Source organism: Pinus tabuliformis, chromosome Q (assembly GCF_031772625.1).
Source record: "Pinus tabuliformis cultivar Carrire ecotype Pingquan chromosome Q, CPIR1, whole genome shotgun sequence".
NCBI classification, from domain to species: Eukaryota; Viridiplantae; Streptophyta; class Pinopsida; order Pinales; family Pinaceae; genus Pinus; species Pinus tabuliformis.
This window is the reverse complement of record NC_142296.1, coordinates 18,123,996-18,151,852: the sequence shown is the minus strand read 5'-3', so window position 1 is coordinate 18,151,852 and position 27,857 is coordinate 18,123,996. Positions and strand designations below refer to the sequence as shown.

The 27,857-nt window shown below is 39.1% G+C and overlaps 1 protein-coding gene and 1 long non-coding RNA gene across 2 annotated transcripts; both read left to right on the top strand.

The window, feature by feature from the left end:
- The first annotated feature begins 2,547 nt into the window (after positions 1 to 2,547).
- Positions 2,548 to 2,767, top strand: LOC149218060 (uncharacterized). Its single transcript, XR_016248605.1, has 2 exons — positions 2,548 to 2,601; positions 2,689 to 2,767. It is a non-coding gene; the product is annotated as an uncharacterized LOC149218060 (long non-coding RNA).
- Positions 2,768 to 3,257: 490 nt separating this feature from the next.
- LOC149218059 (uncharacterized) lies at positions 3,258 to 4,283 on the top strand. The gene is made up of 4 exons (XM_089386466.1): positions 3,258 to 3,648; positions 3,740 to 3,820; positions 3,908 to 3,994; positions 4,175 to 4,283. The coding sequence occupies exons 1-3, from the start codon at positions 3,258 to 3,260 to the stop codon at positions 3,991 to 3,993; spliced, it is 558 nt and encodes a 185-aa protein (XP_089242592.1). The 3' UTR covers position 3,994; positions 4,175 to 4,283.
- The last annotated feature ends 23,574 nt before the right edge of the window (positions 4,284 to 27,857 follow it).

The following is a 27,857-nucleotide window of genomic DNA, read 5'->3' as shown; positions in this document are numbered from 1 at the left end:
ATTGGGAATTCAAAAGGATCATTGAATGCTAAATCCCCAATCTAGTATTAGTTACAGGTAATGGTAAACTCAATTTATTTCTGGATAGTGTGGCAATTGTGATCCAACGTTGACAGATTTGAAATTGTGATGGTATCATTTAGTATGGCTCTGTGTTTAGCCAGATAATTGAAATCTTTGTTTCAGCCAATTGTATGTGTTTAATATACTAAATACATGAGTTGGATCTGTGTCTTGTGTAAGATCTGGGCCTATTTTTTTTGGGAATGGATGGAAAACAATTGCTGAAGTGTAGCATATAATCCAGTTGGGATTGATGGCAATGAAATCGTGGTTGTAATATGAATCATATCTAAACTTTTAAATTAGTTTGATTTCAAAAAGGAATTACGCTTCAAAATGTGTAGTTTTTCCTTCATAAACTTGCTGTCCATTGCCAAGATTTTAAGTCGATGGAAATTCAAATTTTAAGTCGATGGAAATTCAAATTCATTGAAGATATGTTGAAACATATGTAGGAAAAGTCATGAAAAGAAGAGATATACTGAGTGGGTTATATTTTATTTTATATATTTGATTTAGCTTCATAAATTTGCTTTGTATGGTATAAATGAGTGAAGCCATTCATTATGATATTTAGGAAAAGTCTTGACCTTTTGGAACCTTGGTGCTCTTCATCTCCACCATCGTCACCAGTACCTCCACAGGATTGCATTGTTGACTTTAAGGGAAATTCTATTGTTAGTACACCTTTCCCTGTAGAAGTGGTTGAAGTAGTTCCAGCTTTACTATTCTCTATAGATCTAACAAAATGGACGAATGTTTTGCATCCTTTCGTGCTATTTATTTTTGTCATTATTGAGTGATTGATATTTTAGACCTCAAAAAAAGCATAAAAGAGGTTTTATATTTAAATATATGTTGAATAACTTGCTAAGATCAAAATTTTGGTTTTGATGTCCTTGCATGTTGTTTGACCAGATTAGTTCAAAATGGGCAAGCGAAAGAAATGGCAATATATCATGGATCTTGAGGTGCAAGACCTCAAAGACAAAATTACTTTCTCTAATAAAGACTTGGTTTGGACAGAAATAAATACAAAAAACAATGGTATTGATCGTGTTGCTGTAATCCCGTTACGACGAGTTGCTGACTTTATAAAAGGAGAGGAAGAAAATCCTATTGCTCCATGTAAATTCGTACGAAAAACAAAGGGTAAACCAAAAGAAAGATCTACTGCTGCATTGCAATATGATATGTGAGTATTTAAAATATATATTGTTTAGATCTTTTGAAACCACGGTTATCTTTCTTTGTATGTACTAACAATTTAAATTTTTGGTTTAGCTATTATTGTTCATTTGGCCCAGAGGACAAAAGAGGAAATCTTTCAGCTAAACGAAGGACTTCATTTGTGCAGAAGAGGGGTTGCCAATGCCACTTTATTGTGAAAGTTATGCATGAAATTCCTGATAGAGCAATAATAACTTTCAATATGTATGAACATGTAGATGGGGAAGGTTGGGCTTGTCATGGTCAATGTGACACTTCAGGTGAGACCAGGGCCTTGCTTAGGCCAAGGCTTTCGAGGGACATTGTTGCATATGTAGAGAGTTGTTTCTTTTTGGGAGTGCCTATTGATGTAGTGTATAGAACCCACGTTAAGAGACATGTTGACATCGATGTGGCAACTCGAGATAGAGATTTCTTCTTATGCAGGAAAGATATTGTAAACATTTATAATAGGTTGGCGAAGGGAAATTATCAACTTCACAAAAAGGATGAAATGAGTGTAAACCTTTGGTATCAAAAGCATCGGGAAGATTTTTTCTTTTACCAAAAGCCCAATGGTGTGGAGGTCCCTTTTATAATAGGGATTCAAACAAAGTGGATGTTGGAGACAATGGTCAAGCTATCGCACAATAGCTTAATAGCCATGGATTCAACATTTAACACAAACAAATATGGGGTAAGTCAGATGCCAATGATTTATTGAATATATTTATTTAAGTTGTATCCATTCAAAATGACTAATAACTTGTATTTGAATTTATGTAATGTTGAAAATGACAGTATCAGTTGTATACACTCGTGGCATTTGATGAACAACAAAGCGGGGTGCCTGTTGCATGGGTCGTGGCATCACGAAACACATCAGATGATATTGCAATATGGCTGGAGCAGCTCATGCGCAAGTGTTTCCAAACCCGTCCTGATTGGAAAGTCAATGCTTTCATGGTTGATGATGCACTGGCTGAAATCAATGCCTTGAGGTAACTTTAACATTGTCATGATATAACCAAACTTGCATTTTTTCTAAAAATATCACACTAAAATGCATTGAATATGGCAGGAGGATCACAGGTTGTGATGTGATCTTATGCGTTTGGCATGTACGGAGGGCTTGGTTGAAAAATGTCAATCGATTGGCCACTAGTTCCATAAAAGCCAAAGAGATGTTCAGTGAGTTAGGTTTCATCATGAAACACACTCTCAATTATGAAGTGGAAGATGCAATCAATCAATTTTTTATCAAGTTTGCAGCTGAAGAGAAGTTCTTAGACTATTTCAACAAGAATTGGGTCACTGGAGATAAGATTCGTAAGTAAACATTTTTTTCATATTATATGTATTTTTTCTTTTATAAAGGTGATAGAGTGAGACTGACATCGTTCTATTTGCAATTAGGTATGTGGGTGAAAGGTTGTCGGGAGTTTCCTCATGCAAATCAGGAGACCAATAATGCTGTTGAGTCATACCATTGTTACCTAAAAACAACATTTCTATCTGATAGAAGGAAAAAATGTGCCCGGAGGATGGATTGGTTATTGCATATGCTACTAACAACAGTTGAACCTTGTTATCGGTTCAAGGAAATCTTAAAAGAAGAAGGATTCCTAAACAACTACAAGAGAGAAAAGCAGCTAGAATCATTAGTGGAACGAGCTAGAAAAATTATGGATACTGATTGTTGTCCTCATGAGAACATAACACGTGCTTATTGGGTGAGAAGTCAGACAGATCGAGATAAAAAATACCTTGTCACCTGGTATCGTAAGGATTTTATAACGTGTGAATGTCCATGGTCTATCCGTGGAAACATTTGCAAGCATGCCATAAAGGTTAATTGGTTGTATTTCCAATCGGATAATTCAAATCCATTGCTTCATCAGCATGCAGAGGATAACATATGCAATGACCCACCTGAGATCAATATAGAGCCTCAAAACCATGATGAAGATGTCGATGCTACTCTTATGGCCACAAATGTTGTTGACGCAGATGCCGAGGCACTTCATTTGGCAAGGGAGGAGTTGTTTAGCTATATCCATCTCATTTTAGATAACCCTCCTACTACTTTGGCAAAGACAATCCAATGGACTGATATGCTTAAAAAAATGTTGGATGAAGCCAATAATGTGCACGTTACTGATTTTGACTTCACACCTGGATTGGAATCTCTTGATCCATCTTTGAAGAGGAAGAAGAGTTTCCTTAGCCCCACAAAGAAAAGAAGAAGCAGCAGAAAAAACAATGGTTTGGAAATTGATTTAAATGTTGATCCATCAGAATATGAACCATTTGAGTTTCGATACCTCAATAAGCGAGGACGTCATCGATCAAATAATGCCGTCTCTATGGTTCCAGGTTAGTTTCATGTGTTGAATAGAGTCATGATTTTAGATTTAAGTATTTAATCATCACTATTCTTTAACATGTGGTATGTTTATTTTTACAGCAATGCAACAATCCCCAACCATGGTGATAACCCAAGACCAAAGGGAGATGCAAGACCATCCAACCTTACTTTCCATGCCAGGTACATTTGACACTCTTTCATTGTGTGTGCACATATACCTTGATGCTCTAGAAAATTTCTTTGCGATAACGTTTGACATTTTTCTAGGTAACTATAGAATAAGTGGAGAAGCATCATCTTCAACCATGACTGATCATCTACAGAAGGACTTCAACTCTAGTGGGAATCAATGAGGTATGCACAAATAATAGATAAGCTAGGTTATTATGGCGTCGCCAGGTGGCCCTTTATCATATGATAAGTATATTTATGTTTTTCCATTGTTATGTTGTTATAAAAATACCTTTTTCATAATCTGTTCTCTGAAAGTTCATGAAACTTTGTGTTTTGACATGGAATGTTGTGTTGTTTCAGAAGGCTCTAGGTACATTGAGAACATGGGTGCCTGCAAAATTTGAGGAAAGTTTGAGCCTTTATCAGTGCAATATTAAAAATATGGGTGCCTGATGAGCACCGAGGAATGTTTGAGCTCTCATCAACGCAATGAGCAGGTTCTCTATTTTATTTTCAGCCATGTTTACAGAGAGCACAACATGCAGGTGGGCAGGCTTTCAAAGCAAGGAATTGAAGCTCCTGAAGAAGTCCTGGTGCTGGTGCAAAATGGAGGGATCATCCTCAACATACCAGACCTTTCCTCATCTAGTCCTTATTTCCTTGTTTTCTGATGTGATTTCTGATTATAGGCACTCTGTGTTTCCACGTGATGGTCTGGGTTATATTCCAGATGTAATAGACAGTTTCCTCTTAATGGTTCTAAGGTTTTTTTGAACTTATGGACTTCTACAGAGCCTCTTGTTAGGCATTTAGTTTTTGATGTCATGAAGTTATATGCTCTTTGACAGTAGACAGCGCAGTGATGACAGTTATGATAGGCCTTCTTCACTGTTTATGTTCCTGCAGGCACTAGGAAAATGTAACTTCCTTTCTTCTTATAATATAATGTTACAATTTTTTCCATGGAAAAAAAATAATAGCAATCATACAAGTAGGCAGAAAAATCAAAAGTAAAACACAAACTGGTTACTGAACCATCAAAAGGATTTAGATCAGGCTCTTATATTGGCAGAACTAAACAGTGAAAACAATTGCTTTAGCACAACCATAAGATGCAATAGTACCATTCAATTACATACGGAGCTATTTTGTTTTGAGTCTTTGATCATGTATGACAGTTGACTATGTATTGCCATTGGGTACCATTTATCAACAACTATGATCACCAAACTTTCCTTGAACAAAGGACAATTGACTTACTTACTGATGTAGCGCTCCACAATTCTTTCAGTGCATGCACCTTGAACACACCTGGGGGTTACTTTACCTTCCCTTCTGCTGATCACTGCAACTTCTGCCGCTTCAGAAAGCTTGCATCTCCAGCTCAACAAAAACTTCTATCAATCACTCTTTGCTGCTCCAAGATGACTAAACATAGGCTAACTTCTAGCACTACTTTGCCACTTCAAAGCTTGCATCTCCAGCTCAACAAAATCTTCTATCAATCACTCTTTGCTGCTCCAAGATGACTAAACATAGGCTAACTTCTAGCACTACTTTGCCACTTCAAAGAACGCTGCTCATAAGGTCTTCTTCCCTCTAGATGTCATTTGCTCCTCAAAGACACCAGTACATAGGGTCTGCACTGCTACCCTCTTATCACTGAAGTCTACCCACCTGCAACTCACTGAACTAGGGCACACAGACAACCCTCAAGACTGCTCTTTTGCTCCTCCAAAAGTCAATCCTTAGGGCACTAAAATTCTGCCTTCACACTGTCATTATGCTACTCCAATAATGAAAAACTTAGTGCCTCTAAGACTGCCCTCTTAACTGTCACAGGCCTGCTCCTTGTTGATAGTACTAGGGCTTCACAAAACTGCTGTTCAAACACACTAGAACAGCCCTACCATACCTAGCAATCAGCCAACATGAAAGACAAATACATACTTCTAAAAGACAGCTCCAACAGTCCTGTAATTCTTGGTTCTGTGCACAGGATTCACTGAAGTTTTCAGCCCTCTTTAGGGCTTCTGTCACATCCACAGAACAGCCTAACTCGGCCTACAAACATACGTCCAAATCAGCAACAAATCTCACCATAAGACCCTGAACTCCTGCACTATTACTCAAGGAAACTCGACCCTTTTTATCACTGTTATTCCTTTTAGATCAGGCTCTTATATTGGCAGAACTAAACAGTGAAAACAATTGCTTTAGCACAACCATAAGATGCAATAGTACCATTCAATTACATACGGAGCTATTTTGTTTTGAGTCTTTGATCATGTATGACAGTTGACTATGCATTGCCATTGGGTACCATTTATCAACAACTATGATCACCAAACTTTCCTTGAACAAAGGACAATTGACTTACTTACTGATGTAGCGCTCCACAATTCTTTCAGTGCATGCACCTTGAACACACCTGGGGGGTACTTTACCTTCCCTTCTGCTGATCACTGCAACTTCTGCCGCTTCAGAAAGCTTGCATCTCTAGCTCAACAAAAACTTCTATCAATCACTCTTTGCTGCTCCAAGATGACTAAACATAGGCTAACTTCTAGCACTACTTTGCCACTTCAAAGCTTGCATCTCCAGCTCAACAAAAACTTCTATCAATCACTCTTTGCTGCTCCAAGATGACTAAACATTGGCTAACTTCTAGCACTACTTTGCCACTTCAAAGAACGCTGCTCATAAGGTCTTCTTCCCTCTAGATGTCATTTGCTCCTCAAAGACACCAGTACATAGGGTCTGCACTGCTACCCTCTTATCACTGAAGTCTACCCACCTGCAACTCACTGAACTAGGGCACACAGACAACCCTCAAGACTGCTCTTTTGCTCCTCCAAAAGTCAATCCTTAGGGCACTAAAATTCTGCATTCACACTGTCATTATGCTACTCCAATAATGACAAACTTAGTGCCTCTAAGACTGCCCTCTTAACTGTCACAGGCCTGCTCCTTGTTGATAGTACTAGGGCTTCACAAAACTGCTGTTCAAACACACTAGGACAGCCCTACCATCCCTAGCAATCAGCCAACATGAAAGACAAATACATACTTCTAAAAGACAGCTCCAACAGTCCTGTAATTCTTGGTTCTGTGCACAGGATTCACTGAAGTTTTCAGCCCTCTTTAGGGCTTCTGTCACATCCACAGAACAGCCTAACTCGGCCTACAAACATACGTCCAAATCAGCAACAAATCTCACCATAAGACCCTAAACTCCTGCACTATTACTCAAGGAAACTCGACCCTTTTTATCACTGTTTTTCCAGGGTTATACTATGGTTTGATATAATGGATTGGTTCATGAGCCTACTTTGATCATATGTTGTCTTCCATCTATATTATAATGCTATGTGTTTGGAAACATGAATGAAAATCTTTAAAATTATGTTTAAAATATTTAAAATTATGTTTTTTTATAAAAAAAATAAATATTTAATGTATTTTTTACAACGACCGAGTCATTGAAATCGACTAGGCCGAGTCATTACCGAATCCTGGTCGAAGTCGGAGTCGATCCTCGGCCTGGTCAGAGTCCTGGTCCTGGTTGTAAAACACTGCCCAAGAGCTCAAGTGTTCATTCCTCCAACAACCATTTCAATTGGGAAGGGTTTCTTTAAATAAGAGAAGAGCCAATCTCTGATGAAATAAAATAACAATATTTTTTCTAACTAAAGATAAATTAATAAAATGTTGATGGCGGTGGCACAGAGATAACAGCTAATTTCTAAAAGCTAGATGAGTGGATTGAATGGCTCAAGAGATGCCTAAGAGATTTGATGATTATACAAGTTGGCATACTTGCTTAAGGGTGATGTACCCTAAATGAAGTAAGACTCCTAAATGATGTACCCTAAATTGCACAACGTATATAATTTCAAGGTAAAACTCCAGCAATAACAAACATTTATCCATGCACAAATCTGTCTCTTACAAGTTGTTCCAGAAAGGTTGGTGTAACAGATTTATACATCAATATGTAGTCTGGCATATTTGATCTCAAATGAGGCATGTCCGACTGTAAAATTTGTGTGAATTCTGCAAGTGATTGGCAAGGTGGTTGGAGATGACTGAGAAGCAATGCCCAGGATTTACCATGCCAATTTGTTTCTTTTCCTATTAACCTTGTAACCCAAACTGCTCATGAGTTTATCCAAACACTTGATTTTTAGCATGCATATTGTATTGAAGAACATGTTATATATGATGGTCACTTCATACTAGTTATGTCTCAGCCATTGCAGGGAATATTGGCCCTACCTGCTGTCGAGGAACAACCCACAATCCAATCATTGGATCAACTCCCAAAGATGATTACATTACCAGTAGAGGATGGAAATGTATTGCAGCCATTGCAAGGAATATTGGCCCTACCTGCTGTCGAGGGACAACCCAGTATCAAATCATTGGATGAACTCCCAGAGATGATTACATTACCAGTAGAGGATGGAACTGTATTACAGATTAACAAAGCTATGTATGCAGAAATTTATCACAAGAAATCTATGCCTTGTGAAGTGTTGTAGCTAGGAAATTGATATTTTTGACATATTTGTTTATATACCCATGGTAGCCTACATGTTTTATAGTAGAGATTGCTATCCAATGGTACTTTTACATATTCACTGCAATGGTCATCATTTGACATTTAAAACTCCATATGTATATGCGTATATATATAATGGATGCTTGGTTTTTTCAATTATGTTTACAGTTTCAAGTGATGTAAAGAGGCCAATAATCACTGAATCAAATAATATTATTTAAAATATAAACCTGAGGGAAAAGTGCACACTTGTGAGTCGAGACCTTAGTCAGCCCAGGGACCCCAAATTTGGCCTTATGTGTTCTCAAGTATTTGCTTTAAAAATATTAAAATTAAAATATTCTACAAATTAAGTCTTGAAACTAGACCAGAACATAGAAAAGAGTTGCTGGCCACCATAAGCAAGTAACCAGAAGGGTAATGCATCACACAAGCACAACAAACCTCTAAGCAATCAACTAGATACTCATTACAGTGAAAAATAAATCAGTATGTTGATGTAAGGTTTAGTTTCATTAAGTTATTGATTCAAATCTTATGAAAAGAAGTAGAGCCTTAAGTATGTAAATTGTTTATTTGTGGATATGTTAATTGGGGTATCTCTAGCTGTTGGATGGAATGACCACTGTCTTTCTAACTCAGGATTTATTTTCCCTACCCAAGTTCAAATCTGAGCTAGTGACATCATAATGAACTATAATATCTTGCTAAATATTCTTGTATTAGCTTCTAGCTTTGACATAACTTGATCCTGCAACTTCACTCTAATCTTTCCAGTGGAAAAAACTGATCTTCCCCCCTCATTCAAGCAAATTGGAAGTAAATCCCTTTTACGCATTTGGCTTAGTAAATCCCTAATTCACTTCTAGAAAAGTGCGCCCAAGGTGCTTTCAGAAGTTTCCTAGAATAGAGAGCCTCACTCCTAGACTAATGCACACTAGTCTAAAACTGGTTACCTCATTTACCATGCACTTTTCCTATAAATTGATAACAACAATTAAAGGATAGAAACAGTGCCTAAAACAAGGATGTCTATATTTTCACTATAAGAGATGAGACAAATTGAAGAGGGGGCATGCATAAACCTCATTGACATACCATTCAAGATTTCCCAACCCAAGTAGACAACTATCTATTATCTATTGGATGAGGAGGACACATACGTAAAGAAACCTTTCATCACTGATCAACAACCAACTAACAAATCACATAGCATATCAATATCTCTCCAGAAACAAAGATCTGAGAAGGTGTTTGGGAGGATCAGACAACATCATAATGTATTGATGATAATCAGAAAATCATGAACCAGTTACTTTTCTCAAAATACATTTGTCCATGTACATGGAATATATTACATTTGTCCATAAATTTGTCTCCCATACAAAAAACTGTAATGATTGCATGTTGGGGAAAAATAAAATATTAATAGGTTCTTCTTTAGTGAAAGAACCATGCGATGATAGACCCCAGAAAAATGATAACAACAACCCATTCACACAATGGGGATTTATATTGATGGTGATCAATGATTTCTGTTGCAGTGGATGGTGATCCTATGTCATATTTGGCATCTACATATGTGCTTAAAAATGCTCTGGACATTATATCAGTGGACATCTTTTCAATATCTGCAGAGTGATTGATGGTAAAATGTTGAAATTGACAACTCCAATTTATTGCTTCCTTATGAAGAGGTTTTAAATTGTCCTTCCGAACCCGATAGATGCCTTTCATCTGATTACATATCAACTCCGAGTTGGTGAAGACTTCAATATCATTGACATCATGTTGTTTTGCCTCTTTTAACCCTTCAACAAGGGCAATGTAATATGCCTCATTGTTTGTCGTCATTCCAGGCACTTCTCTCTTTCCATGAAATAAATGATTTGTTGCCATATTGTAAAGGACGAATTTAATAACTGCTCGACCTGGATTTGGAAAGCAAGACACTTCAATGCATAAATGCCACTTTTGCACCATTTTTTACACTTCAAAAACCTGAAAAACAAATAACAATAAATTCATGTTAAACAAGTAGACAATTATCTTTTTCCTAATACTCAACATGTTTTTCAATCATATATAATTAAAAAAAGCAGATAACTTAGCCAATAAAGAAAGATTGTTGAAAAAAGCATGGGAATTGGCCAACAGGGCCCAATTATTGAACATAAGTATATCAGTGATAAGAGGACAACTGGAATTGGAGCTGCAAAATGATAATGCTTTTGAAGAACATTGCGTTAGGCCCTATTTGAATGCAGTGGCAAAAGTTGATTATACTATCAGAGAGGCCGAACAGTGGCCTAATGATATTCAATTGATTGAGATTCGAAGAGGTTGGAGCTACAGAATCAGATTACTGATTCAATTAGTAACTGATTGTAATAAATTAGAACAAAACAGGGTTTGGTTTGGTATCCAAGCTTGATGAGAGTGTCCAAAATCTGGACGGCCCAGTGCTGATGCATGAAGGGAAGTTACGAAGTAGTAATGACTTTAATAATGAGGTTATTAAAATCAAGGAGAATTTTGGAAAAGAATATTATAGCAAAAATAAGATTACATATGAAGATATTAGAATATGGGTAACAGATGCTGCTGTTATTAATTCAAAGGTGGCTTCAGCTCTTGAGACCGGGGATATGGAGCTATATAATATTGAAAATAGTTTACTGGAAATCAGGCATATGTGTGTTGGTGCATTTCTCTTGCATATCATTTATATATGAATTTACTGGAAGGTCCCGATTCTTTTGCAAGTCAATGTTTTTGTTCATCACTTTCTTCTCTGCTTTGAATATCAATGAAATCACTTGACTTCCAGCAGCTATGGCACCTCTGATCTTGTTGAATGCTCTGTGAACGTAAGAAAGTCCCTATCACTAGTCATTGGGATAAATGTACTTTTTATGAGAAGTGAAGTTATGTTGATGGATGCTGTTTTAATTTACCTGCAAGTTTGAAGGAGTCTTTCTGGTACACTTTGAAGGAAAACAGGTGCAATTCACTGAATCTTTCTTTTTCTGAAGTTCAACATTTAGAAACTGCTCAATGCTTGTAAAAGGCTTCTTCAGTAAAAGGAAGCTAGTGACTGTTTGATTTCATTACAGATGTTTGTATGGAGTGAAATTGCTAAGGAGTAGTATACGGATGATAGAGCTGTTGCTTGTGTCAAGCCAAATCATAGTCATATATATTAAGGACGATAAAGTCCATTTTTGCAGCAATATGGCTTGAGTCATTTGAAGGAAACAATTGTGCAGCTAGATCCCACAAGACAACAATCTGATCTCTCGATGATGTTGAAGATGATCTACAAGTACAAATATACATATTTATACAAGATCAAATATCAATGGAGGTGGTCCTGAATGGTTACCTTTGTGCAAATTGGATGATCATTGTCTCATCTCTGGAAATCAAGGCACTTGAGAGTGTGTTCACTCTGGCAGAACTAATTAGTTGCATTTCCCTCATTGGTGTCATTAACTTTGATTGCCAAATTGGTTGGCTGTGCAACCATATGGTTAAACGAGTTCTCATCCTATAGACTCCTCTCTTGTGGTGGTTTTCTCAAAACTCCTTGTGATTTCTCTTATGTGATTGGTAGATGCACTGAACGCACAGGTCTAACTTGCCAAAGGCTGCAAATCTTGAGACTATACTGAGCAGAGTTACTTTCTTGAAATTAATTTTTGTATATGAATTTGATTGGCTTCCATGGAATTTGGAAGGGCTGCAATAATTTTCTACCTAAGTTAAGATCATGTCCCTGTTCCATGTTAGAAGCTGAAGTGAGCTATGCTCAGGTATAACCTTTCGGTTGGGACCAACCCTTACAGGGTGGGAAGACCTTTCAGGACCTTAACCAATTTGTTCAACTAAAACAATAAAATACTCCTGCTTTGGTGCCATATTGTTTATGCTGAAATGTGAGCAAGTTTTGTTTGCTGTTAAAGTTTTCATTGTGTGTACTGTAAATTTCAGCAGAATGCTATCAAATTTGGCATACACTGAAGTGACTCACTTTTCCTTGCAAATGTGATCGCTCATTTTGCTTACGTAAGTTGAAGCAACCACATTAATATGCATTAACGTTCAAACTTTGCTTAACTTGCTCTCTTTTTGGGGGTTTCGTCAGATTTACTGTAAATTTCAGCAGAATGCTATCAAATTTGGCATACACTGAAGCGACTCACTTTTCCTTGCAAATTTAAAGAATACGGTTCATTTAGGTAAACTGTCAAATTATATTGTCACTCTCAGAAAGGTTTTATCATTAACGCTTCCGCGAATTACTCATTTTCTTGCCCCAAGTTAGGGCTTTAAAACCATACATTTAAGCATAAGCAAGCAAATCAATAGACATTGACTCAAATTTTCTTAATTTCCCTCAATATCTTTAAAGATTCGTTCAAACTTACTATACCGGGAAGTTCCATCCAAATGCTGTGATATTAGGCACAGACGAAAGGCAACATATTCGTTTTTAGGGCAGGTGACCTGACATTCTTATTTCTTGGAGATTGCTCTCTGGTCTTCTAGGTCTCATTTCCGGTCAGTTTCGTTTTTAGACTTGAAGGACAAGTTCTCGGTTGGATTTTCTGATGGGGTCTCTTCCGGAGTCGATGTGGATGTGGTATTCATATCCGGATAAGCTTATTGTTATCGAGGTGAGGAGTGTATTTTACAATTGCAGAGTAAACATCGTGAAACAGAGTGTGCTGATATCGAGTTGCTTGGACAATTAAGCAAGACAATAAATAAGCTTATTGTTATCGAGGTGAGGAGTGTATTTTACAATTGCAGAGTAAACATCGTGAAACAGAGTGTGCTGATATCGAGTTGCTTAGACAATTAAGCAAGACAATAAGACCAACTTAACTGTGTATCCAAACTTAGCAATAAACCAGTGATTGAGCATTCATCGCGAGATCACACCAATGAGATAAAGGATTGCTCAATTGTACAGTGTATTTCTGGCACAATATCTAATACAAATTTCCGTAGCTATTGTGATTAACATTCCCTGAATCGAGCTATAATTTGTAAGCGAAACGAATTAACAGCGTTTGGATCGAGCTATAATTTGTAATTTGGCGGAGAAGAGAGCGGTGGAGCAACAAACCCCGATCGAAATTTGGAAGGATGAGAGTACCTGGCCTCCGAGCTGCAGTGCAGAAGGAGTTCGCAGAGGTAGCGAGTATCAGAGCACAGGCCTCCGAGTTGCAGTGCGGAAAGAGTTCGCAGAGGTGAGAGCGAAACCAGAGTAATGGTAGGGGAGCACAGCGAAACGGAGTGAATGGGCGCGAGTGTTGAATTCGAATGGAGGGAATTACTTTGCCAGCTCATCCAGCATCCAGCTCATTACTCCCCGCAGGCGATCGGTCAGGAAGGAATGTCAGGGAATGTCAGGCGATCGGTCAGGAAGGAATGTCAGGGCGGAGCGGGAGGGTGGCGGAGAACGGGCGGAGAGGCGGAGAGAGGGTAGCGGAGGAAGGAGAGATTTCCGGCAGCCGGAGCCGGACGATTTTCCGGCCGGTGCCGGAAAAGGGGCCATTCTACCGCCTCCGTAGACTACTCCTATAAAAAGGTTATATATGAACCATGTTAAACCAACCCACGTGGCACACTCCAAACAAAAGTCAACATAACGTTGTATCCACTCCAAACGAAAACGTATGTTCCAAGCAAAGGTTAATTCAGCGTGTAAATATGTTGTATCCACTCCAAACGAAAACGTATGTTCCAAGCAAAGGTTAATTCAGCGTGTAAATATGGTCGTTGTCAGTTCAATGCATGCACAAACAGTCCAAAGGTTAATGTAACGGTCCAAAGGTTAATAACAAATAACGAAGGTTCCAAAAAATTTCAACCACCGAGTTTCAGATGCCATCAAACTGCAACGTACAGCAGGTTCCACGGATTTTGGGGATTTGTGAGTATGGTTCCCGTGAAGTACGGGCCCACTCCCCAATTAACAGTTAAAAAAAAATGTTCTTATATATATCCATGGAATGCAGTTTTTAATATGGTTATGTAAATATGGGTGGGGTAAAAATAAAACATAACCTCTTCATGAAATAATCCGCCTATGTTTATTTAAACTCATTTTTTTACCATTTTATGGGAGAGAGATGAACGGGCACGGATTTCGAAGCAGAAGGCTGCAGTCATGTTTTTCAAGGCATGTTTAATAATTTTTTAATGTAGGGATCATGAATTTTTGTAGGAAGGCAAAATTTTCAACTTCTTAGAAGTTGACAAATTTTATATGGTTTAGACACTTCTCGTCGCCACGAACACAATGGCGCTATTCGTTTCTTCATGAGAGGTCTGTGTCTTCCAGTGATTTCTAGAATGCACGCGGAACCATGATTTCAGCAAAAACAGAGAGTGGAACCATGAGCCATGAAATTTTCCCACGGAGGTAAAATTTCACTTTGTTAGAATATGGTCAAGTTTATACTTGTTTTTCATGGTTTTTCGCAGGGATCCTAATAGTAGAATCAGATTTGACATATGAGCAATGATTTTCAACTCATCCCTGAAACAGAATCTTTGAGGAATCCCAAGGGAATCTAAAAGATTCCTTGAGCTTCGAATTTTCAAATTCTCAGAATTTGGATTTTGGATAGTTGTTTCAGCACTACTCGACGCCAAAAATCTGATGGTGTATTCGGATTTGTCTTTCTCTCGTTCCTTCTTTCAGTAACTTTTCTAAGTGATAGTGCAAATGTTCATCTTCATGTGTGAACAATCTTCTTCTTGCGATCAATGATGTGAGATCAATGTTTCAGTGAGATTCAACACTTTGACAGCCTTTGCTTCAGATGACCCTTGGTTGTGAGGTATATGATTCATCATGTTCATGTACTTCTTCTTTCTGCATTATGTTGTACAGATTCATGATTCATGATTGATGATTGATACAGGATCTTGTTATTTCATGTTGTCATGATTCCTTGCTTTATGTTATGCGGAATCTTTCTATGTGATGTGCTTTGTCATAACTCTTTATGTTATGCTTTGAGATCCCTTGTTGTATGTTGTTGGGATACTCTTGTTGTCGTCATGCATGTGTTTTGCTTTGACATCCCTTTTGTGCCATGTTGGCGGGATGCGCACCATGCTTGTGTTTTGTGTCATACTGGTAGGAGTTTGATTGAGAGCTCTAGTTGTGGAACATCTCTTAAAGCCACTCCTGCATGAGGGCATTCTTCCTTGTATGATCAAGACATCATCTATGTGTACATCATCTTTCTTGACAACACATAATGCAATGGCCTACACCATCTTAACATCGAGGCCCGGAGACGTAGTCCCTCCTGGACGAACTCCGTTATCAACGGCTTATGTTTTCATGTGCTGATGATTGTTATGTTACTCTTCTTTATAGCATGCAGATGTATTCATTAATGTTCCTTTAATTGCAATTTTAACATATCACGAAAGTAAAAGGTCTTGGAAAGGTCCTTCTTCACACCCGAACCTGGATCAAATAAGCTACCATCACTCGAGCTAGTCTTATTTCCATTCGGTTCGTAAGCATACTTCAGTATTTTTCTATTAATGAAATGAAGTGTTATTTCTGTTGTATCTCTGTATTTATGATTATATCTATAATTTGTTGTGTTCCTGTTTAAATCTGGATCAGGAAGGGATCCATCCAGCCACCCAACTTCTAAATTGTTACTTAGAGCTTCAGACATCATTATATAAAGAAGAGGTGATAATGGGCATCCTTGGTGAAGACCACTTGAAGCTGCAAAGAAGGGAGCAGGACGCCCATTGATAAGAGGGGCGATCCAGGGAGAACCAATACAAGCTTTAATCCAAGAGATGAATTCATTACTAAAACCTAACTTTTCCATGACAAGGAAGAGGAAGGAGTGATTTACCCGATCAAACGCATTTGCCATATCCAATTTGATGATCATTCCAGCTTCTCCCTCTTCTTTGCTTGAGTGAATTGCTTCATGTACCAAGATGATATTATCCAAAATGTTTCGATGTTGCATGAACCCTCCTTGGTTCTCAGAGATAATGGATGGAAGCAAGGGTTTAATTGTATTGGCAATGATTTTTGTCAAGATTTTATAGGTGGAGTTACAAAGTGAAATAGGGTGAAATCTGTAAAAGGAGGTGGGATTGGCATCTTTTGGTATCAAGGTGATCGTTGGGCCTAAGAATTATCCTTAAAATACATCCACTTTCACTCCATTCACACATTTTCTCACCTCTATTCCACCACCATGTCACCACATCAGCTTCACTTTCATCGTTAAATGGGTTACCATTGTGTTTTCCAAAACATTATTAATTCTTAGTATTTTTAAGTAATTTGTGGTTAAAATTTAGAAAATAATATCCATATACTTATATTTAACAATTAGAATGAGTTTGTTGACATGTGTAGGTACAAAGGAAGCTCCCAAGGCATTTTTATGTGGCACTCTATGTTCAAATTCGAATTTGAGGAGATCATGGACCTCATGGAGAAGATCATGGACCTCAGAGGATAGAGTTATGTGTCACCATTGGTTGAGAAATATGTGGATCAAAGGAGGGAATAGTGGGTCTACATTTATGAGTTTGTTATCATAACTTTTGTATAAATAGGAGTGTTATCTCCATCATTTGTAATCTTCATTTTTTTGTAATCTTAATTTTTAGAATTTTAGAACCTAGTAGATGTTGAGAATGCAACAAGATGATGGAGCTTAGTGAAAAGAAGTCGCCTTCACTAAGTGGGCCCGCAGGCTATTTTTGGCGCAAAGTCTATTTTTAGACTATGTCTATTTTTAGACATATGGGTGGAGTCTATTTTTAGACTGCCAGACTAAAAATAGAACAATCGAATATTATTAGCTCATAATAATATTTGGACTATAAACATTATCTTATCCTCTTGGAGCACTTCAGTTCGAGCTACAGATGTGGCACATGCAGTTGTCAGAAGGAAATACACTTTTCTTATGAGTCAGTTGAGCTATTGCATGGAGGACTTCAGTTAGAACTCAAGTGGTTGAGTTTGGTGGAGTTGATTGAGGAGTTGATGGAGTTGTGTTCAGTTTGACTTGGTTGAACTAGTTGTATTTAGTTTAACTGCAAATACACTAGTGATGAGTGATGTGAATTAATTGTTAATTAATTCACTAATTATTAACTCATAAAGAAACTAAAGAATACATCAATTAACTCAGTGCATGGACGGTTTAGTGGAGATAGGTGTTAGAGGTTGAGATTGCTATCAGTTGTGACTATAGTTGTGCATGAGATTTGCACAATCAATGGATTGAGTATTGCCAATGAGGATTGCGTAGTTCAGCCAAGGGAAATACGAGTTTGGATCAGCCACACTCATTCTATTCTCATGCAGGATTCCGCAATGGAGGCAGGCAAGCAGCGGAGGAGATTTGAACCTGTGATTGATTCAGATCTGAGCTAGTTTGTGTGTAGCAGGTGGAGATAGTACTGAGTACTTGTGAGGAGTATTGTACTATGTATTGTTACATGTTCTCAATCATTATAATATACAAATAGTGTGGGGTTTTCAGCTGTATGCTTTCCCCAGGTTACATACTGTGTTAATGTGTGCATGCGATTGATGTTTCATTATTTTTAATCCTGCAAAATTGATGATCAACGTAGAGGAGGTTATGTATTATGCATGCATTCCGCAATAGTGTATAATCAGGATAATCTCTGTGAATAAGTTTCATATTATTCAAAATTTCTACATGGTATCGGAGCAGAGTTGATCATCAGATCTATTATTCAGAAAGTGATTACATTTTATTTCTTCAGGCAGAGTCTGTAATCGGGCCAGGTAGCCTCTGGATTCATCCTTCCTTTGGAAGGTGAGATATCCGGTAAAAGCCCATACAGTCAATCTCTGTACGAGAAATACTTTGTTCTCACGTATTTTAGATCAAAAGCAGTTGAGTTTTGAGCTGGTGGAATTCGAATTTGCAGCAGTGTTTTATTGGTGTCAAAGTTGAAATGTCTTTCAACGGATTGCGATTGGAGTATGCTCTTGAGGGCAGCTCGAATTATATTGCATGGAAAGATAGGATGGAGGCGGTGTTAGATGATAATGGGCTGAAGGAGTTCATAGAGGCTGAGGTCCCAAAGCCTACTGATACTGCTCAAGTTGAGGCTTGGCAAAAGAAGACAGCAAAGTGTCGAAGGATTCTGTTGGAGGGCGTGAAGGATCACATTGTGTCCAGCCTGCATGGAAAGGCTTCTCCATACTTGATGTGGAAAGCGTTGACAGATCTATTCCAAAGCAAGAGCGACCAGAGGAAGTTGGCACTCAAGGATAAACTCAGAAACATTAAGTGTGAGAAGGGAGACAGTATGCCCAAGTATCTCACGAAGTTCACTCAATGCAGGGATGAGCTTGGAAGTGTGGGGGTGACTGTCGATGATGAGGACATGGTGAGCTTGGCTCTCCTTGGTCTTCCGAAGAGTTGGCATTGCTATCAGGACTTTGTTAATGGTCGGGAGAAATTCCCAAGATGGGAGAGACTTTGGTCAGATCTTGTGCAGGAGGAGATCAGGCGGAATACCAGGGATGGATCTTCATCAAAGGCACCTGATGAAGAAAATTGTGCTTTGGTTGCCAAAGCAAAGAAGGGGAAGAACAAGAAAGCTTCTTGTTCCGGTGTGAAAGGCAAGAAGCAGGACATGTCCAAGGTGAAGTGCTTTCACTGTCACCAACACGGACACTATGCCACAAATTGTCCGCAGAAGAAGAAAAATAAGCAAGCTGCTAGATCTGCAACAGGAGAGGCCTTAGCCTTGCTGTTTGAACTTGATTTTTTGTTGATCGCATGATTGGTATCAAGTGTGATGGGATCGGTATGGTTCTTGGACAGTGGTGCATCTTTTCACATGACAGGAGATCGAGATTTGTTTTCTGATTTGGAGGAGAAAGATCTTGGAGTGCACATCGAGATGGGCGATGATGGTAGATACAGTGTGACCGGTATCGGTACCATTTCCTTTGAAAGGGAGTCTGGTAAACCCTTTGTATTGAAGGAAGTGATGCATGTTCCAGGATTGAAGAAGAATCTTATCTCTGTGGCGATGTTAGAAGACAAGGGATATGATGTTGTTTTCAGCGAGGGAAAGGCTTTCCTGCGCAGTAAGACAACTGGAGAAACCCGGAAGATAGGGGTTCGAGTCAGGAACCTTTATCAGTTACATGTAGATGGCTGCGTAGCAATGGCATGCAAGGCAGAAGGATTGGTGAGCCGGGATGATGGCGAGCTGTGGCACAGGAGATTGGACCACCTTCACCATGGAGCCTTGAAGATACTGCAGCAGATTACTACTGGGCTTCCTAGAGGCACTCTTGCGCAGTCAGATCAGTGCAAGGGGTGTACTTTGGGAAAATTTGTGAAAGCCACCTTTCACGAGAAGGATAGTCGTGCCACGATGATCCTTGAGAGAATTCACATAGACTTGTGTGGACCTTTCTTAGTAGCTTTGACAACAAAGCACAGGTACTATGTGATCTTTGTTGATGATTTCTCTCGAAAGTGTTGGATCTTCTTCATGCAGAAGAAGAGCGAGACATACTCAAAGTTTTGTGAGTTCAAAGCACTGGTCGAGAAGGAGCCGGGGAAGAAGGTGAAGGCTCTTAGGAGCGACAATGGTGGTGAATTCATCTCTGGCGAGTTCAAGGACTTCTGCAGCGCAGAAGGGATTCGAAGAGAGCTCATAGCTCCCCATAACCCACAGCAGAACGGGGTTGCTGAGCGGAAGAATAGAATGATCGTGGGTGTTGCATGGGCGATGTTGCATGATCAGGGCCTACCCCTTTACTTGTGGGCAGAAGCATGCAATACTGCAGTATATGTGCAGAACCGTTGTCCTCTCAGGATACTTGGCATGAGTACACCCGAGGAGGCTTATTCTAGTAAGAGGCCTGATATTTCTCATTTGAGGATTCTTCGTTCTAACGTTTACATGCATGTGACGAAGGATGCCAGGAAGAAGCTGGAGCCGACCGCAGAGGTTGGGATATTTGTGGGGTACACTGATACGCCCCACAACTATCATGTGTATTTGCTAGACAGTCGCAAGACTGTTGTGCGACGGGATATAAAATTTCAGGAGGAGAAAGCCATGAAGTGTTCGCTTAAGAGGGAGCCACACTTGCATGCAGATGAGGAGCTATTAGTTCCTAAGGATGAGCTTCATGACGTGGATCAGCCACAAGACAAAGTTCATGGAGTGGAAGAGACCACTCATGCAGCGCCAACCATCAGAGGGTGAAAGCGCATTACAGAAGCTGAGCGACTGGCTCAAGATGCAGAGAAGGTTGCAGGACCACCTACAGCTCAACATAGACAGAGACAGTCACCTGATCGGTACACTGGATACATGGCTCTTGTGAGCAAGTGTGTCGTGACTGAGCCATCCTCTTTCGAGGAAGCTGTGGAGGACCCCGCATGGGTAGATGCCATGGTGGAAGAGTATGATTCAATTGTCAGAAACAGTGCATGGGAGATTGTCCCAAGACCGGAAGGGAAATCAGTGGTGGGTTCAAGATGGATCTACAAAGTGAAGCAGGCAGCTGACGGGAGTGTGGAGAAGTACAAGGCAAGATTTGTTGCCTGAGGCTTCTCACAGATAGAGGGGATCGATTATGAGGAGACCTTTGCACCTGTCGCAAGGTATTCTTCCATACGGACGATTCTTTCTCTCTCAACGCAGATGGGGTGGCACATTCATCAGATGGATGTGAAGACTGCGTTCCTCAACGGAGTCATTGAGGAGGAGGTGTACATAGAGCAACCCGAAGGTTTCGAGATTTTCGGCAGCGAGTCGCATGTGTGCAGGCTCAAGAGAGCGTTGTATGGGTTGAAACAAGCACCACGTGCTTGGTACACATAGATAGACAGTTATTTCACCGGACTTGGATTCTCCAAGAGTGAGGCGGATCCTAACCTATACCAGATTGTGGTGGAGGGTAAGTTGCTTATCATTGTACTTTATGTAGATGATTTGATTCCAACATGTGATGAGCTGTTGATACTTTCATGCAAGGATGATCTTGCTAAGGAGTTTGAGATGAAGGACTTGGGCCTCCTTCATTATTTCCTGGGATTGGAAATTTGGCAGCGCAATGATGGACTATTCGTTTCTCAGGGTAAGTATGCTCGGGAGATATTGGAGAAGTTCAACATGCATGGCTGCAAGCCTGTTGTTGGGTCCCTATAATACTAGTGATTACCCCATTACTATTGTAGTTATACCCCTTATTTATATTGATGTACCCATGTAGTGCCCATATTGTTACTATTGTGCCACATAGAAGCCCACTATTGTTATTGTTGTGCCCTACAATATTATTGTTATGTAGGCTTTGATAGTATTGGGACCACTTAGACTCCTATATATAGAAAGGAGGTATTTTCATTTGTATCATCCAAGAATTGTTCATTTATGTAATGTAAAGGAGGTTGCCCCCTCGAAGAGGCTGAATTCTAAGGCGTGGATCTCTCTTTTCTATCTTTTTGTGAGCTGGTTTCATAACATTTGGTATCAGAGCTTTGGATTCTAGGGTTTCGCTGCTCCAAACAGGTCATCGTGGAATTTTCGCTATAACTTTTTTTCTGTGACGTTTCAGAAGTCGCAAAAAAAACCCATTTGAGAAGAATTGGTGCTGAACCTTGGGTCCAAATTTCAGATCTTTTCGCGCAATATTTTTGGAGATATTATCTGTGGAAGTTGGTCTTTTTGCAGACTCCTGAATTACACTCAAAACAGGTGACCTGGGGAAAATCGTCATAACTTTCTTTCTGAGCATCGGATTGAAATTTCGTAAGAAGTTACAGAAAGAGGACGAACTGTAGTTTTCGTTTATATATTTTTCAGAGTCAAGGGTTGAAACAGTGACACGTGGCACTTCATACAAGTTCGCTCTACTGAAACAGTCTATAATCAGGTCACTGCGGGAGATTGTGCATAACTCTTTCTTGGAGAATCCAATTTGGTTCAGACTAGTGGCATTGGAAAGAGGACACAGAAAGCTACTACAGATCACAATTTCAGAATTGGATGATTCGAAATTACAGAGGTACATCAGATTCAATATCAGGCTTCTACAAAGTAAAAAAAGGTGTGTAGTTTTTATTTTTTATTTTTGCATAAGCTTGGTTTGAAGGAATTCAAAGGGCCTAGTAAATAATTATTATCGGTAACTGATGCCCCGAGGAAAGAAAATGCAAACGCCTAGTAAGGAACCTGAAAGCTCTAGCATGACTCATGAAGAAGAGGAAGAAATGCTACATGATATATCAAAATTACAAGAACAAGTGCAACAAATGTCACGCTCACAAAAGCTAACAGATGCTAAGATAAAGGGCATGGAAGCTAAGATGGATGATTTGAAGAGTGATTTGAAGACAAATTTGAAGAAAGACATGGCAAGTTTGAAGACAGATTTGAAGACAGACATGGTAGATTTGAAGACAGATTTGACAAATTTTCTACAAGAGATACTTACTAATGGTGAAAAGGTTGTAAAGGAAACTCATGATGTGAACAAAAGTAATGTTAATCATGATTCCATAGATTCTAATGTTGGATCGAAGACCCACCATATTCCAAAAATCGATATGAGGAAGTTTGATGGGAAGGATCCCGCCACATGGATATTACAGATGGAGCAGTTCTTTGATCTCAATAATGTGCAAAACACACAAAAGGTACGTATGGCAACTTTATATTTGGAACCAAATCAATTTGTATGGTATCAATGGCTTTGCTCTCGTAAACAATTTATCACTTGGGCAATTTTTACGGAAGAATTGATAGCACATTATGAGGATACAAAAAACAACACTTTTTTTAGCCAATTGATAAGTCTCAAACAAAAGGGTTCAATAATGGAGCACATTGAGGAGTTCCAAAAATTGAACATAAGGGTAAAAGATATTCCAGAGCAGCATAGGATTGATGTGTTCATAGGGTCTTTAAAGGATAATATCCAACATGATGTTCGCCTTTGGGAACCTGATTCATTAGAGAAGGCATTCAGGTTAGCAAGAAAAATGGAAAGCAAAATTATGGCAACTAGGAAGCATACCATTCACAACTATAAAGATGGAGGCGTTGTTGCCCATAGTCTTCCACAACCTACAAGGTTGACACCACAACAATTGGAAGAAAAAAGAGCAAAAGGGCTTTGTTACAATTGTGATAGCAAATACACAAAGGGTCATAAGTGTGGTGAGAAGAAATTATTCTACATAGATTGTGAAGAGGAAGAAGAAAAGGAGCAAGAAAGGTCAAAAGAAGAAGATATACTCCAGGAACAAAGCCTAGATGAAGAACAAATAAATCCAACCATATCTTGTAATGCATTGGCGGGAATTACCACTCCTCAAACCATCAAGATAGAAGGACAAATCAAGAAGAAAAAGGTGATAGTGTTGATTGATTCAGGAAGCACCCACAATTTTATTCATTGTAGGGTAGCAAAAGAATTGAATTGCTTCCTATATCCAGCACCAGAGTGTCAAGTGATGATTGCAAATGGAGGAACAATAAATTGCTCTGAAAAGTGCCATAATATCAAGCTATCCATGGGAGAATATGTATTGACTAGCCCAATGCTTTCCATTCCAATGGGAGGTGCTGATGTTGTACTAGGAGTCCAATGGCTACAATCCTTGGGTACAATAGCTTTTAATTTTCAAGAACTTTTCATGAAATTTTCTGTGGAAGGAAAGGAAGTTGAATTAAGGGGTATTGCAGGGAAACCAGGAAAGATAATCAGCTCTAATGGTATGACAAAGCTTCTAAAAAAGGAGCAAAGGGGTGTAATTGCACAATTATGTTCGCTAGATGTTTCCACATTAGAATCATCTATTTCTCCAGATCTCCAAAAAGTCCTGGACAATCATTCCAAGGTATTTGAGACTCCCAAAGGTCTCCCACCTATGCGTGATCATGATCATGCTATTCATCTGATTCCAGGAAGTGTTCCTCCAAACATCAGGCCGTACAGATATCCCTATGTCCAAAAAAGTGAAATTGAACGTATGGTTGCAGAAATGCTAGAGGCGGGTATAATTCAACCGAGTCAAAGTTCTTTCTCTGCTCCAGTAGTATTGGTGCACAAGAAGGATGGATCATGGCGCATGTGTCCGGATTATAGGGAGCTCAACAAGCTCACTATTAAAGATAAGTTCCCCATTCCTGTCATTGATGAATTACTGGATGAATTGCATGGATCAATTTACTTCACCAAGTTGGATCTTCGTTCAGGATATCATCAAATCAGAATGAAGATTGAAGACATTCCGAAAACGGCATTTAGAACTCATGAGGGTCATTATGAATTTTTGGTCATGCCTTTTGGCCTTACCAATGCACCTTCAACATTTCAAGGTTTGATGAATTCAATTTTCAAACCATTCCTTAGAAAATTTGTGTTAGTATTTTTTGATGATATACTTATCTACAGCAAGTCTTGGAAGGATCATGTTGAACATGTTGACAGGGTGCTACAACTATTGGAAGAGAAACAATTATATGCCAAAAGATCCAAATGTTTCTTTGGAGTCCAGGAGGTGGAATATTTGGGTCATATTGTATCTCATGAAGGAGTTAAGGTAGACCCTACCAAAATTAAAGCCATTAAGGAATGGAAAATCCCCACATCCATAAAGCATTTGCGCGGATTTCTTGGGTTGACAGGGTATTATCGCAAGTTTGTTAAGAATTATGGGAGAATAGCAGCACCTCTAACAACATTATTGAAGAAAGATGCATTTTCATGGACTCCGGAAGCAACAAAGGCCTTTGAACATCTTAAAGAGGCAATGTGCCAAGCACCGGTCTTAGCTACACCGGACTTCACAAAAACCTTTATTGTGGAATGTGATGCTTCAGGAAATGGAATTGGTGCTGTTCTAATGCAAGATGAAAGACCCATTGCTTTTGAAAGTCGTCCAATCAAGGGAAAGTTTCTAAGCAAAGCTATTTATGAGAAGGAAATGTTGGCAATACTCCATGCACTTAAGAAATGGCGACCCTACCTAATGGGAAGACACTTCAAGGTAAAAACAGATCATGATAGCCTTAAATATTTTTTAGAACAAAGATTATCCTCTGAAGAGCAACAAAAGTGGGTCACAAAGATGTTGGGTTATGACTTTGAAATCATCTACAAAAAAGGGAAGCAAAATGTGGTGGCAGATGCACTCTCAAGAAGGATGAGGATGTGGAAGCATTGTTGTGCGCTATTTCTATCATCCAACCAGATTGGATAAATGAAGCAAGGGAGGAATGGAAGAATGACGAAGAAGTGTGGGCACTTATTCGAAAGCTACAACAAGATTCCAGTACGTCTGATACATTTAGCTGGAAAAATGATTCGTTATGGTACAAAGATCGCTTATACCTCTGTAAGAATTCCCAGCTAAAACAAAAGATTCTTATGGAATTGCACACTTCTCCCTTAGGAGGGCACTCAGGATTTTTAAAAACTTACCACAGGGTTAAGAAGGAATTTTTTTGGGATGGCCTTAAATCAGATATTCAAAAGTTTGTGGCAGAATGTTTGGTTTTCCAACAAAATAAAGTTGAAACAATTAAGACACCGGGTCTATTACAACCTTTACCCATTCCAAGCCAACGTTGGGAGGAGGTATCAATGGATTTTATCACAGGTTTACCCAAGTCTGAGGGAAAGAGTGTCATCATGGTGGTAGTTGACAGACTTACCAAGTATGCACACTTTTGTGCATTATCACATCCATTTAAAGCCAGTACAGTTTCTACTGCATTTATGGAAACAATTCAAAAGCTACATGGAAACCCAAAGATTATTGTAAGTGACAGAGATCCCATTTTCACTGGAAATTTTTGGACAGAATTATTTTCTTGTCTTGGTACTCAGTTAGCTCATAGCTCATCTTATCATCCTCAATCTGATGGGCAAACTGAGATAGTAAACAAATGTTTGGAAGGATATCTTCGTTGCTTTGTATCTGATAAACAGACACAATGGGTCAAATGGTTGCCTCTGGCTGAATGGTGGTATAACACTTCCTTTCATACAGCAACAAAAATGACCCCATTTATGGCACTTTATGGGTATCAACCACCATCCATCACATCATATTTAAGAGAAAATTCTAAGGTTCAGGCAGTGGAACATCACATCGAACATCAACAACAAGTCCTCCAACTCTTAAAGGATAACCTTGTGTTGGCACAGAATAGAATGAAACAACAGGCAGATCAGCATCGCAGTGAAAGAAGTTTTGATGTAGGTGATTGGGTATTCCTACGGCTACAACCATATAAGCAAATGTCCCTCAAGCAAGCTAAGAAGGATAATAAATTATCACCAAAGTATTATGGTCCGTACAAGGTGTTGCAAAAGATTGGTACTATGGCATACAAATTGGAGCTTCCTGCAGCTTCTCGATTGCACCCAGTTTTCCATGTTTCATGCTTAAAGAAGGTTATAGGCGACAAGCTCCCAGTTCAAACAATATTGCCAGAACTTGACGAAGAAGGAAAAATTATATTGGAACCGGAAGCAGTTATAGAAACAAGAACTCGACAGCTACGAAATCGATCAATTTCAGAGTACCTTATCAAGTGGAAGAACTTATCCGCTGAAGATTCCACATGGGAGGATGATAATTTTATGCAGAAGTATCCTGAACTACTCAAGCGTTGAGGACAACACTTTTTTGAAGGAGAGGGGCATGTTGGGTCCCTATAATACTAGTGATTACCCCATTACTATTGTAGTTATACCCCTTATTTATATTGATGTACCCATGTAGTGCCCATATTGTTACTATTGTGCCACATAGAAGCCCACTATTGTTATTGTTGTGCCCTACAATATTATTGTTATGTAGGCTTTGATTGTATTGGGACCACTTAGACTCCTATATATAGAAAGGAGGTATTTTCATTTGTATCATCCAAGAATTGTTCATTTATGTAATGTAAAGGAGGTTGCCCCCTCGAAGAGGCTGAATTCTAAGGCGTGGATCTCTCTTTTCTATCTTTTTGTGAGCTGGTTTCATAACACCTGTTGATACTCCTCTTCCTGGAGGTTGGAGGAAGGAGGATGCTACTTCAGCAGAAGTAGTGGATGCCACTGTTTATCGACAGTTGGTGGGGTCGCTTATGTATCTGGTCAATACACGACCCGATATATGCTATGCTGTTAACCAGCTTTCACAAGCCATGGTTAAGCCAACCAAGCTCCTCTGGAAGGTAGGCAAGCATGTATTGCGTTATCTCAGAGGCACATCGGGATATGGATTGTGGTACAGACATGAGGATGAGGTGAAGCTATGTGGCTTCACGGATGCAGATTGGGTAGGGAGCCCAACAGACAGAAAGAGTACATCTAGAGGGATTTTCAGTATTGGGTCGACAACAGTTTCTTGGTACAGCAGGAAGCAGAGATTTGTGGCA